Source organism: Nicotiana attenuata, unplaced genomic scaffold, assembly GCF_001879085.1.
Source record: "Nicotiana attenuata strain UT unplaced genomic scaffold, NIATTr2, whole genome shotgun sequence".
NCBI lineage: Eukaryota > Viridiplantae > Streptophyta > Magnoliopsida > Solanales > Solanaceae > Nicotiana > Nicotiana attenuata.
This window is the reverse complement of record NW_017671209.1, coordinates 83,019-96,685: the sequence shown is the minus strand read 5'-3', so window position 1 is coordinate 96,685 and position 13,667 is coordinate 83,019. Positions and strand designations below refer to the sequence as shown.

Below are 13,667 nucleotides of genomic sequence, written 5' to 3'. Positions count from 1 at the left end.
TGTATACAATTTAAAATAGCCAAACTCTAATAGCCCACCTATAAAGTAGCTATTTACCAATTTTTTCATAGTTTAAACCCACTTTAAGATTTACACCCATTTAACTGACCACTACATTCCTTTTAATGATTCCTCGTCGACTTTGATTTTTTCAAAGCGTTTTGCTCTTTGGTGAGCATGTTATTAAAATAAATAAAACTACTATTGTCAACGTCGTCGAGATTCTTATCTAGTCATGCCTCATTGTCATTCGCACTATCAGAAAAAGAAAACAAAATTGTAGTATGATATTATACTGAATGAAATTAATTAGTTGATGATTAATACCCACTAGAAATTTTGTATCTAACTAGCTTTTTTACTGTTTCATTTTTATTTTTCAAGTAATTTCTTTCTAATTTATATCTAATCTACTTTTCTGGCCTAGCCAGGTGAAATAACTTTGTTTTATAACTATTTGGTATTTAGTGCTCACTAAAACCCCGATTAATTTAATTTTGCATTTCCAGCCAAAAATTCTTCATTTTTAGGACTCGAACAATGGACCTCTTGTTAAAGATCTTGGGCGGAGGAAACCTATCTTTTCCACATAGGACCTCATAGTTCTATATATGAAACCCTTTGAATACGTTCTCTTACATTATCTTTCAAAATCATGCAGCATAAGCAAGTTCCTCTGTTTTCTTTCCAACTTCCCTGTTTCTTTTCATTTGTGCTAATCTTGACATTAGCCACTGCTCAAATTATTACCATTTCTCCTCCTCCTCCTCCTCCTACCACCAGCCCACCACCTACAAACACCACCCCACCACCCACCAACACCACCTCGCCACCCACCAACACCACCATAACGAAAGCTGCCAATATTACAAAACCAGGATGTCAAAAACAGTGTGGAAATCTTACAGTTCCATATCCATTTGGGATTGGTATAGGATCAGGTTGTGCCATAGACCCAAGTTTCGAAATCAACTGTGATACTATAACAACAGGTTCTCCGACGCCACTTCTAGGGAACATCAAAATCTATGACATCTCCGACTCTGAAATGCGCATATCAAGTGTCTTAAATCGGAGATGTTACTCATCTACTGGAGTTTTGATCCTAGATCAACCTGCATGGATGACTTTAGGAAGCTCCAGTCCTTACAGTTTCTCTTCCCTGAACAGGTACTTAAGAATGTTAACATATACTACTATAATAAATAAAACATGGCAAATGGGCGCGTTAGATCAACCTTGAGTAAATCAAAATATGTCAAATCAATAAATGAGTTATGATCCGACCTATCCAAAGTTTGCTTAAGTCAAATAACGAGTCATAACTCAGCACTCAAACAAGAACCTCCCTTCTATTCTATTTTACTTTTTGAAGAATTTTTTTGAAAACAATGTACCCTTCTTAAATTATTAGCTTAGGTATGTTTGGAATTGGTTACAATTGACCTAATGGGTTACACTACTTTGGCTTGTTTTGACCCAATAATTTGATGCGTCATTTCGAGTTCAGTACGTTGAGTCAAGTAAACAAATTGGTAATAATCTTGCAATCTCTATGCAGATTCTCCGTCGTTGGATGTGATGAAGCTGCTATAATAGTTGGAGACGACTTCGCGAATGGTTGCCCCACTGTCTGTACTACCTCCAGTGATGTAATTGAGGGAAGATGTATGGGTGCTGGTTGCTGTCAAATAACAATACCAAAAGGCTTGAAATATTTCAACACATCTATGCAAAGCTCGAAGTTAAATCACACTGCAGTTTGGTCGTATAGTAAATGTGGCTATGCATTTCTTGGTGAGGCGAGTCGCTTCGAATTCAAGGGTTTACAGGATCTCAGTGATCTCGATTTTGTAAAAAAGATTAAGAATAATGTTCCCATTGTGCTAGATTGGGCTATCGGAAATCTTACTTGTGTTGAAGCACAAAAACGTAACGATTATGCATGCCTGGATAATAGCCAGTGTGTTGATTCAGACAACGATATCGGGGGCTATCGCTGCAGCTGTAACTCGGGATATGAAGGCAATCCATACATTGGCTCAGGCTGCCAAGGTAACATGATTTCTACTTTCACACATTGTTTTGAACTTCATTTTGTTTTTGGCAAGTTTGTCTCTTTTTTTTTCTTGGTAGAAAATCAATAGTAGTTCTCTATTTCCTCTTTCGAGTCAATTTTCAATCTTGGATCAATCAATAGTAGTTTGATCACCGTAAACACTCCTATAACATCACTCAATTTCAAATACACCCCTGTATTTATAAATTAAACAATGTACTATAAAAATCCTACACAAATATTAATATTGTTAGTGACGCGCTAAAGTTTCTAATTTTAAACCTAAAATATTTTAGGAATGGACAAAGTTGCCCTTATCTCCATTCTCATCGACATGCACACCCTTTCCGTCTCTGGTAGCGTTAGAGGTGTCCTCTGTAACACGACTGTGTCTTTTTTTTTACTAAAGTTTTTGGAATATGAGCAACACAATGTAATTTCTGGAGATAGTGGATTCCCATCCTCCCAGCACTCTTCATATTTGCAAATCCTGATTATCTAGGCATGAATGTATAAGATTTTTCTCATAAAAATTTAGTTGACTATTTTGAGGTGAATCGGTCTAGCAATGAGGTTGCCAACAACTTATTTATTAAGTATTGTTTAAAGATTCAAAGCTCTATAAATGTTGCTTAGTTTTAAATTATTTAGGCTATATGATAAAAATACGATTCAACATCAATTTGTCTCATCATCGTAAGTGGAAAAGACCAAGAAATATTGTAAAAGAAATAACGCTATTTAAATACTCCTAGTTGCCACTGAACAAAATAATGCTGGAACTTTCATTAAACAACTTCAGGTCTTACTTTAGGACACACACACACATATATATTCACAGCTTCTTCTGCAATTAAATATGTGATAAAGAAAGATAAAAAGGACAAATTATCAGGAATTTTTTTTAATCCACTAGCACAAATAACAGATAACTTTGTCCATGAGACTTTCAGGTAAAGAAGAAATTAATTTTTTGCCACTATTAAAATTTGAATATATATGGTCTTTCATCCCACTTGATTGACTGGCCGGCCATATACTCTTGGGTGTTGAAGCATCATGGATTAATATGACTATATGTTCTTTGTTTTGTACGCCAGATATTGATGAATGTGCAGATCCAAATACCAATTCGTGTGAAAAGACTTGCATAAATATGCCGGGGAGTTACAATTGTACCTGTCCAAAAGGACACACCGGTGATGGCAGAAAGAATGGTCGTGGCTGTATTGCACCGAACTCGAACTCTGAATTCCCATGGATCAAATTTTCTGTAGGTAAGTTTCTCATATAATAAACTTGTCTTTACTCGCATATTGTAAATATAGTATTTTCTAAGTTATGAAATGATTAGAAAAAATGCAATTTTTGTTTTTAACTATTATTATGGCATTGGATATTTCACTACAGTAAAGGAGAGGGACAGAACCGGCAAACTCATAGCACAAGTAAATATGAAAAATTCCACGCCTTTCTATATTTTTTGTTATCTCCATCGTAGACCAACTTGAGTTTCTGTAGAACTATTTTAATTTATGTGACATTCTTTTCTTTTTAGGCATTCCAAAAAAGAACGATACCTTTCTATATTTAGTAACACTTTTTATTTTAAAATTTTTCCTTTTACCCTTAATTAGATGATTTCTAGCGACATAAATTTCTATAGTTTGTCGTAGATCACAAGTTTAAAAAATCTTCATTTATTTCATAAAATCCCCAGTCAAACACCTTCACGTAAATTGAGATATGTGGAGTATTTCTTTTGTGATACATGCTCCATATAAGTGGTATTTTTGTTGCACTAGAATTTTGCATCTTCTATAAGAACCAAAAGTATTTGTATCATAGTCCTGACCTAGTCTTCTATAGCCAAGAATGATGTTGAGTAGCATAAACAAGGATTCCATAATTATTCGTTGTAAACAAACTTTAGTGGGAATATAATATTTTCTGTCTAAAAGTCAAATGCTTATCTTGTGAAATCACTAGACATTGAATTAGTATAGCTCATAACTTTAAAGGATAGTATATGTATAATATTTACAAGTTGCCAATATTCATGCATGTTTCTTCTCTTATATCATGAAGCCCTGATCCTGTTGCCAAGCCAGAAATATTTTCAAGGGTGTTCAGACTTGAAAGAAGTAATATATATTTAATACATCTAAAATTAATATTTTACTTATATATACAGTGTAAGTTTTCATAATATTTCGGCAAAGGGTGGTCAGTTGACCACCCTTTGCAAAAGGTGGCCTCGCCCTGCCCTGATCCGATCCCTTTACGTCTTTAATCCGTCTGAATAGCTTAAATCCCCACTCTTTCTAGTACAGTAAAGAAGGGTTAAATGTTTTCTTATAAATAACACAGGTATGGGAGTTGGTTTTATGTCCCTAGTGGTTGGGACAACTTGGCTCTATTTCAGCATCAAGAAAAGTAAACTCATTAAACTTCGAGAAAAATTCTTTCAACAAAATGGCGGTTTGCTCTTGAAACAACGAATATCTTCTGACGAGGGTGGTATGGAAGCAACCAAAGTTTTTACAGCGGAAGAGTTGAAGAAGGCTACAAACAGCTATGCCAATGATAGAATTCTTGGTCGTGGTGGAAATGGAATTGTCTATAAAGGTATTTTACCTGATAATCGCATAGTTGCGATTAAAAAATCTAAGTTTGTGGACGAGGATCAAGTTGAACAGTTCATTAATGAGGTACTTATTCTTACTCAAGTCAATCACAGAAATGTTGTGAGACTCTTTGGATGTTGTTTGGAAGCTGAAGTTCCTTTACTGGTCTATGAATACGTTTCTCATGGGACTCTTTATGAGCATATCCATAACCAAAATGGAGCGCCTTGGTTATCTTGGCAAAATCGGCTAAGAGTTGCTACTGAGACAGCAAGTGCACTTGCTTACCTTCATTCATCCGCGTTAATGCCCATAATTCACAGAGATGTCAAGTCTGCTAATTTATTATTGGATGATGTTTACACTGCAAAAGTGGCAGATTTTGGAGCTTCAAGATTAATTCCACTTGATCAAACACATCTTGCTACATTGGTTCAAGGGACATTAGGTTATTTGGATCCTGAATATTTCCGCACAAGTCAATTGACTGAGAAAAGTGATGTTTATAGTTTTGGAGTAGTTCTTGCGGAACTTTTGACAGGAATAAAACCTATTTCTAGGGACAAAAATAACGAGGACAAAAACTTGGCAGAGTATTTTGTTTTGTCCATGAGAAAGAATCAATTGTTTCAAATTCTTGATCGCAGAGTGGTAAGAGAAGGAAGCCTCGAGCAACTCCAAAAGGTGGCTGAGCTAGTGAAGAGTTGTCTTAGTTTGCATGGTGAAGATAGGCCAACTATGAAGGAAGTGGCAATGGAACTCGAAAGTTTAAGAAAGTTCACCAAAAATAACCCTTGGCCAAGCGGACATGGACACCATGAAGAGAATGAAGATGAATCATCAGATCTTTATACAATTCAATTTGACTCTAATACAGGAGTCAACAACTTATCCGGACAATATAATTCCAACTCCACCACAAATAATACTAGCAATTTTTCTGGACAATATAGTGTGGATAGTTCTTCATTTATATTTAATAGAAATATCCCACGGTGATCCAAACCAGAAGGTTAAATATGATGATTGATGAAGATTTTCTGCAGTTGTATGTTCTTTTCTTCGCGTCTTTCTTTAATGTTGAATTTTCTGATGTAATTTGTTTGCTTTTTGATTTGTATTTTTCTCTTGAGAGTCAAAGTCCGACTAAACTTATTATTCAAATGTGTGGTATGTTTTTCATTTTTATATGAGAAAAATTTGTTGTTTATGGTATCTTTGTATATCATTTTAATTACTTATTAAAAAGTAAATTGATTTAGGTTCGATTTAGGAATACGAAGATGTGTTTGCTTGATCAAATTAAGACCTCTCAGTTTTGGGTAACTCCTTTTCAGTTTATCATTTGTTACAGCAATTCATCAACTTAATTGGTGTCTGCTCTTACAGAGTCGATGCAGTTTACAATAATAAAAATCATTAGTAAACAGGACGACAAAGTTGTTTTCTTGACAACATTTTAGCTAGGAAAGTGAGGAGAAATATAAATGTACAACAATAGTATATACAACAAACTTTCTCATTAATAAAACGAGAAACAATATACATAAAAGATAGCTTCAGTAGGAATTTGACTCTCAAGGCAATAAAATCCTCGACGGAAAAGTATTCTATATATGCAAACCAAAATTCAAAGAGAAAGGTACATATTAAAAGCAAAAAAAAATTACATCAGAAAATTCAACATTGAAGAAAGACGAGGACGAAAGAAGCATAAAATCTTCATCAATCATCATATTGCCCTTCTGTTTTGAATCAATGCGCTATTTGTATTAGGAGTACTATATATAGATGAAGAACTATCTGAACTATATTGTCCAGAAAAGTTGCTGCTATTTGTGTTGGAGTTGGAACTATATTGTCCGGAGAAATTGTTGATACCTGTATTAGAATCAATTGGAATTGTATAAAGATCTGATACTTCATCTTCATTCTCTTCATGTCCATGTCCATTAGGCCAAGGGTTATTTTTGGTGAACTTTCTTAAACTTTCAAGTTCCATTGCTACTTCTTTCATCGTAGGCCTATTTTCTCCGTGCAAGTGAAGGCAACTCTTCACAAGTTCGGCCACCTTTTGCAGTTGCTCGAGGCTTCCTTCCCTTACTACTCTGCGATCAAGAATTTGAAACAATTGATTCTTTCTCATGGACAAAACAAAATATTCTGCCAAATTTTTGTCCTCGCCATTTCTGTCCCTCGAAATAGGTTTCATTCCTGTCAAAAGTTCTGCAAGGACTACTCCGAAACTATAAACATCACTTTTCTCAGTCAGTTGACCTGTGCGAAAATATTCAGGGTCCAAGTACCCTAATGTCCCTTGAACCAATGTAGCGAGATGTGTTTGATCAAGAGGGATTAATCTGGAAGCTCCAAAATCTGCCACTTTTGCAGTGTAAACATCATCCAATAATAAGTTGGCAGACTTGACATCTCTATGAATTATAGGCATTGCCGCGGATGAATGAAGATAAGCAAGTGCACTTGCTGTCTCAGTAGCAACTCTTAGCCGATTTTGCCAAGATAACCAAGGCGCTCCATTTCGGTTGTGGATATGCTCGTAAAGAGTTCCATGAGATACATATTCATAGACCAGTAAAGGAACTTCAGCTTCCAAACAACATCCAAAGAGTCTCACAACATTTCTGTGATTGACTTGAGTAAGAATAAGTACCTCATTAATGAACTGCTCAACCTGATCCTCGTCCACAAACTTAGATTTCTTAATTGCAACTATGCGATTATCAGGTAGAATACCTTTGTAGACAATGCCATTTCCACCACGACCAAGAATTCTATCATTTGCATAGTTGTTTGTAGCCTTCTTCAACTCTTCCGCTGTAAAAACTTTGGTTGCTTCCACACCACCCTCGTCAGAAGAAATTCGCTGTTTCAAGAGCAAACCACCATTTTGCTGGAAGAATTTCTCCCGAAGTTTAATGAGTTTTCTTTTCTTGATGCTAAAATAGAGCCAAGTTGTCCCAACCACTAGGGACATAAAACCAACTCCCATACCTGTGTTTGTATATAAAAAAAAGTTAAGTCCCTCTTTATTGGAATTAGAAAGAGCGGGGATTTTAGCTATTTGGACGGATTAAAGACATAAAGGGATCAAGGGGCTTGATGAACTAAGAGAATGGACTTGTACGCTCCTTTACTGTGTGGTATTAGCGAAATATACAACATCATAATCAATAGTTACTAAAGATGAAAATTGCATCTTTTCTAGTGATTTCCTAACTTTGAAGATACTCTGTACTATATGTGAGTAGAGACAAGTTTAATTTTCTGGGGAAACTTACCTACAGAAAACTTAATCCATGGGAATTCAGAGTTGGAGCTTGGCGCAATACAGCCACGACCATTTTTTTTGCCATCACCGGTGTATCCTTCTGGACAAGAACAATTGTAACTCCCTGGAATGTTTATGCAAATGTTTTCACACGAATTGGCATTTGGATCTGCACATTCATCAATATCTGGCATGCAAAACAGAGAAAATTAGTCTTATTAATCGCTGACGCTTTGTCTTTTTTATCTATTTTATTTATATACATATTTACTAACAAAAATTGTGATTATACCGTAGTAAGATGTGAAATTGTTTAACGAAAATTCCAGCATTATTTTGTGCACTTATGGCAACTAGGACTATTTAATTAAGCTTGGCAACTAGGAACATTTAAACAGCTCTCACATGTTGCTAAATATAATTTTGCTCTGCCTTGCTCCTTTTCAATGTATCTTGACCTTTTCCACTTAAGATAACGAAACAAGTTGATGTTAAACCATATTCTTTATCATATAAAAGGTACTAAATATATGTAGCTTTGAATCTTTAAACATTACTCTATGAAACATTGCCTCATTGCTAGACCAATGCAACTCAAAATAGTTTATCCAATTAAAATTACAGCTGCGTTGTCTATCATGCATAAAGTACCACTTACCTATAACATTATTAATATTCCATATATTTTCGTATAAGCTAGTAACAAATTACTATAAGCTGATGAAGAACAATTCGAATTCAACTTTTAAAAGCATTAAGTGAGATTAAAAAAATAGAGGTGTGATCAAACTACCTGCTCCCCCACAAAAGAAAGAAAAATAAAAAAAAAAAGTAGAAAAAGAGAAAAAATAGATTTGGAAATTTATATCTACTAAGTCAAACTTTGGTAAGAGGGATGAATTACTAATAAGCTAAGTTGGTCGGACTTGGGTGCGGGTATTCGATACAGTTACAAATCTGAGAGTCGGATTCGGCAAAATCTAAATTTTAAGATTTGGGAGGGGGGAGGGTGCGGATCGGGGTATGGATATTCTAAATTTTTATAAAAGCAACAAATATGAGACCAAAGGACTATAATATTGAGGTAGGTCATTTCCCATATCTTAAATCTGTTTTATCTTTTATTTGAGAAATCAAAATCTCAAAATTTTCCAGAAATTTGTCTATGGAATCCAGTCAAAGTATCCGAAGTTGATTCACCGAATTTCCCAAACTTATCCCGCACCCGTCCCAGTGTTGTGTTGAGACGGGTTTGACATAAAAAATAAAGAGTCCGTGCAACTTATGTGATAAGTTCAATCCATGTTTGAACCCAAAGAGCAAACATAGAACTGCTCCCTCAATTGAAAAAAGAGTGATACTATTTTCTTATTCGTCCGTTCATAAAACAATGCACTTTCCTAAAGTCTGGAAAAATTTAACTTGAACATCCCATTTTGTCTAGCTAGTGACAAACTTTTATAGCCATACAAATTTATGACATGCTTAAAATTATAAGCTTAAAACTTTTTTATGTCCGCATGACAAAAGTTATGACATATTTACGACTACAAGTTTAATAAAAAAGTTTCATTTCTTTCTTATGCTCTGTACTCAATCAGACGATATCATATAAATTGAAACAGAAGGAGTATCTACTAATTAAATCAAACTTCAATGAAAGGGATGTATTAGTGATTACTCAACATCACCTCCAATGTCAGGTCCAGGTTTGGATCGAAAGAGCAAATTGACAAACTTCTTATATATATATATATATATATATATATATATATATATATATATATATATATATATATATATATATATATATATATAAACAAAAAGGAAGTTCAATCATGTGAGAAAGTAGAGAAATCAAGTTACCTTGGCAGCCAGAGCCAATATATGGATTGCCTTCATATCCCGAGTTACAGTTGCACCTATAACCACCAACACCAGTGTCGGAATCAACACACATGCTATTCTCCAGGCAAGCATAATCGTCGCGTTTCTGTGCTTCACCACAAGTAAGATTTCCAATAGCCCAATCTAGCACAATGGGAACATTATCCATAATCTTCTTTGCAAAATTAACATCAGTGAGATCCTGTACACCCCTGAATTCGAAGCGACTCGCCTCACCAAGAAATGCATAGCCACATGGATTAAACGACCACGATCTGCTATGATTTTTCGTGCTAATCATAGACGTATTGAAATATTTCAAGCCTTTTGGTATTGATATTTGGCAGCAACCAAAACCCATACATTTTCCTTCAACTACTTCACTTGAGCTACTACAGAGAGCGGGGCAACCATTAGCGAAGTTACGTCCATTTATTATACCACCATCATCACAACCAACCACTGTGAATCTGCCCAGGTGAATTTACAATTTAGAATCAGTAAGTTTAGATGTAAAGAGATGACGAAATCAACTCATTTTTAGTAATACTATCAATCGGTCCGAGTTTAAATGGGTTGAGATCCATTGGATTTCAATCTAATTTGGGTCAAAACGAGTTAATTAAACTAGTATAACCCCACATGTCAAACTGCAATCCAAATTTAAACGTACAAAATCAGATTTGAGATTGAAAATTATGTAAACTTAGGAAGAATATATACTACTCCCTCTATTTCAATTTAAGTGATGACTGGGCACGAAGTTTATAAAAGAAACGAATTTTTTTTAAACTTGTGGCCCTAAACAAGCCATAATATTTGTGTAACTACTTATATTCAAACTTGTGGTGTTAAATATACCAAAGTAAGAAATTGAAACTTTTAAAACTTGTGGTCCAAACAGGCCATAATATTTGTATGACTAATTTTTATAAAACGTGTGGTGTTAAATATATCAAAGTGTTTGTGTGACTATAAAAGCTTCTCATTGAGATTGAATTGGAAATTTAAGTTAAATGTTTCTATATTTAAAAAGGGTCATTCTTTTTTAAAACGGACTAAAGAGGAAATACGTTCACATAAACTAAAATGGAAAAAGTAATAATTTAAGAGAAAACATTGGTTTTCCTTAAAAAAATTATTAAAAAAAGATGGGAGGTTGGATCATGTTAAACGGGTTAGCTTGTGACCCATTATTTTGTTGACGCATCTTAATTCAACAATTTTGGTCTAAGCTAACTTCGATTGATTGAGCATGGTATATATGAGCATTTCTAACAATCATTTTGCATATATATGATTGGAGCAGAAAACTATAGGTTCAGTTCTAGATACTGGATAGGCCAGGTACCTGTTGAGGGAAGAGAAACTGTAAGGACTTGATCTTCCTAAACCCATCCAAGCAAGATCATCTTGAAGCAAAACTCCTGTTGGTGAGAAACACTTCCTATTTATGCTATTTGATATTCGCATTTCAGCGTCGGAGATGTCGTAGACTTTGATGTTATATATGAAGGGTGTTTGAGAACCTGTTGCGTTAGTTACACAGTTGATCTCGAAACTTGCGTCTAATGCACAACCAGATCCTAAGCCAATCCCAAATGGATAGGGAACTGTAAGATTTCCACACTGTTTCGGACATCCTGGTTTTGTGATGTTAGCAGCTTTGGTTATGGTGGTGGTCGGGGTGGTGGTGTTGGTTGGCGGCGAAGTGGTGTTGGTGAGTGGAGAAGTGGTGGGACTGGTGGTGGGTGGAGGAGGAGAAGGGGTGTTAGTGGTGGTAAATTGGGCGGTGGCTAATGTCAAGATTAGCAGAAAGAAAAAGAAATAGGGGAGTTGGAAAGAAATCAGAGCAACTTGCTTATGCTGCATGGTTATGGGAGAAATCATGTAAAAGAACGTATTGAGTAACGGGTATGATATATAGGACTAAGAGAAAATGACTTAGCAACTAGGGTTGTGGTACAGTGGTAAGTATTCATTCATATCTCGAATTCGAGACCTGGTTATGGGATCGCTTCTGTTAAGGAATGCTTTACCTTCCAAAGTGAGATTTTCGGTATAATTTCGGATGTAATCGGGGCCCAATATGAGTATGAGATACCCGACGAGAAAACCAAAAAAAGAAAAAGAAGAAGAAAATGACTTTGGATACTGAGATGCAAAATTTAGTGGTTATTAGTAAACTACGTAACTATATTCAGTAATATTTCGTAAAAATATGTTTTCTTTTTCTGTTATTGCGAATGACAACGAGGCATGCTAATAAAAATGTCGACGACGTTGGCAATCGTAGTTTTGTCTTTTTAATAATGTGCCCACCAAACAGGAAAGACTTTGACAAAATCAAAGTCGACAAGGAATCATTAAGGTGAATGGATACGAATCTTAGATATCGGGTTGAAATTTGAGCAGAGAAAAAAATTACTGCAATGTTATTGGGTACAAATTTTTTATCTGTCTAAGTTTTGATAGATACAACTATACAACATATATGTTGGTGAAAGTTAATAAGTATTGGTGAAATAATCGAGATGTGATTTAGATACTAGAAAAAGAAATGATTAAAATGAGTACTGGGGGTTATTTTATCTGGTTTGTATCAATTTCAAACTAATCCATTGACTACGTTTAGTCAACGTTCTACTTTTTAACCTTTCTGTCACAGCAAGTCATGCACCATTTCGAAGCATTGTATAAGGTCCCGAATTTCGCACACTCTTTCTCTGACCCCATTATGACAGTACATATTGGCTGGCAATTTGATATTTTATATATTGCTCTTAATGTAGGATTTTCTTTCCTCTAAAAATTGTTTGAGCAGGACCTGTAGTATCGCACCAAATCGAACGTCAAATCAAACCGATTAAAAAACTCGATAAGGTTTGGTTAGATTTGATTTAGTATTGAATAAAAAAACTCGAACCAACTCGACATATAAATATATAATTTTTATATACTTTAATTTTAAGACTTTATATAGAATTTTCTTTAAAAAATATCTAAAAATATTTAGAATTCTCTTATGGGAAGTAATATTTAATAGAATATGAAGTGCTCCATTATTAACTTTAAATAATGTGTTGTATGATCACTTTCTTATCAAGTGTTATTAAAATGCGTCAATCTCTTTATTTTTTTCATATTGATATGTCAAGATCTACTAGATTCTTATATCTTTTTCGAATTTAGAGTGGTATTTCGATAATTAAAAACTAAATAGAACATACAATCATTATGTCGTATTATTTTTTATATTTAATTATTAATTTCGGTTAACTTTGAAAGTCTACATCAACGAAAATTTATTGTCACACAATTAGAAAAATACTATCATGTGTTATGAAGAAAATTCTCCCATATGAATATTTTAATAGATCATATGTTTGTCAATTTTTTTAATTTTTATTAAACATATATTTACTAATAAAAAATTTAACATAGTAAGATTGACATATTATTCATGTAACAAAAAATTCGAAAAATCAAAAAAATTCGACAAACCGAACCAAACGATATATTTGGTTTTAAAATTGAACCAACCTGATCCATATATCCCTAAGAATGACTATATAACTAAAAGTACACTTATAATGGGCGTAAAATGGTTATTAATATCTTCTCGGAAAGTAGTACATAAGAATCTGTGTAGGGTGTTTCATAATTATTTTCTTTTTCCTCCTAAGGTTTAGCATTTAGTATTTGCATTTGTTCATGCAACTTTAGAACCGAGTAACAACGCAAGATAGTTACGTATACAAATACCTAACTAGCTTATAAGACGTCACTTCTGCTCATAAGATGG

General features: G+C 34.3%; 2 protein-coding genes across 2 annotated transcripts; one reads left to right on the top strand and one right to left on the bottom strand.

Moving 5' to 3' along the window:
• Positions 1–464: 464 nt before the first annotated feature.
• Positions 465–5,901, top strand: LOC109206715 (wall-associated receptor kinase 2-like). Its single transcript, XM_019369568.1, has 4 exons — positions 465–1,170; positions 1,562–2,055; positions 3,160–3,336; positions 4,430–5,901. Exons 1-4 carry the CDS (start codon positions 656–658, stop codon positions 5,683–5,685), a joined length of 2,442 nt encoding a protein of 813 aa, XP_019225113.1. The 5' UTR covers positions 465–655; the 3' UTR covers positions 5,686–5,901.
• Positions 5,902–6,189: 288 nt separating this feature from the next.
• On the bottom strand, positions 6,190–11,952 carry LOC109206713 (wall-associated receptor kinase 2-like). The gene is made up of 4 exons (XM_019369567.1): positions 11,214–11,952; positions 9,842–10,332; positions 7,986–8,162; positions 6,190–7,698 (listed from the first exon to the last, which is right to left on the bottom strand). The coding sequence occupies exons 1-4, from the start codon at positions 11,750–11,752 to the stop codon at positions 6,419–6,421; spliced, it is 2,487 nt and encodes an 828-aa protein (XP_019225112.1). The 5' UTR covers positions 11,753–11,952; the 3' UTR covers positions 6,190–6,418.
• Positions 11,953–13,667: the final 1,715 nt, after the last annotated feature.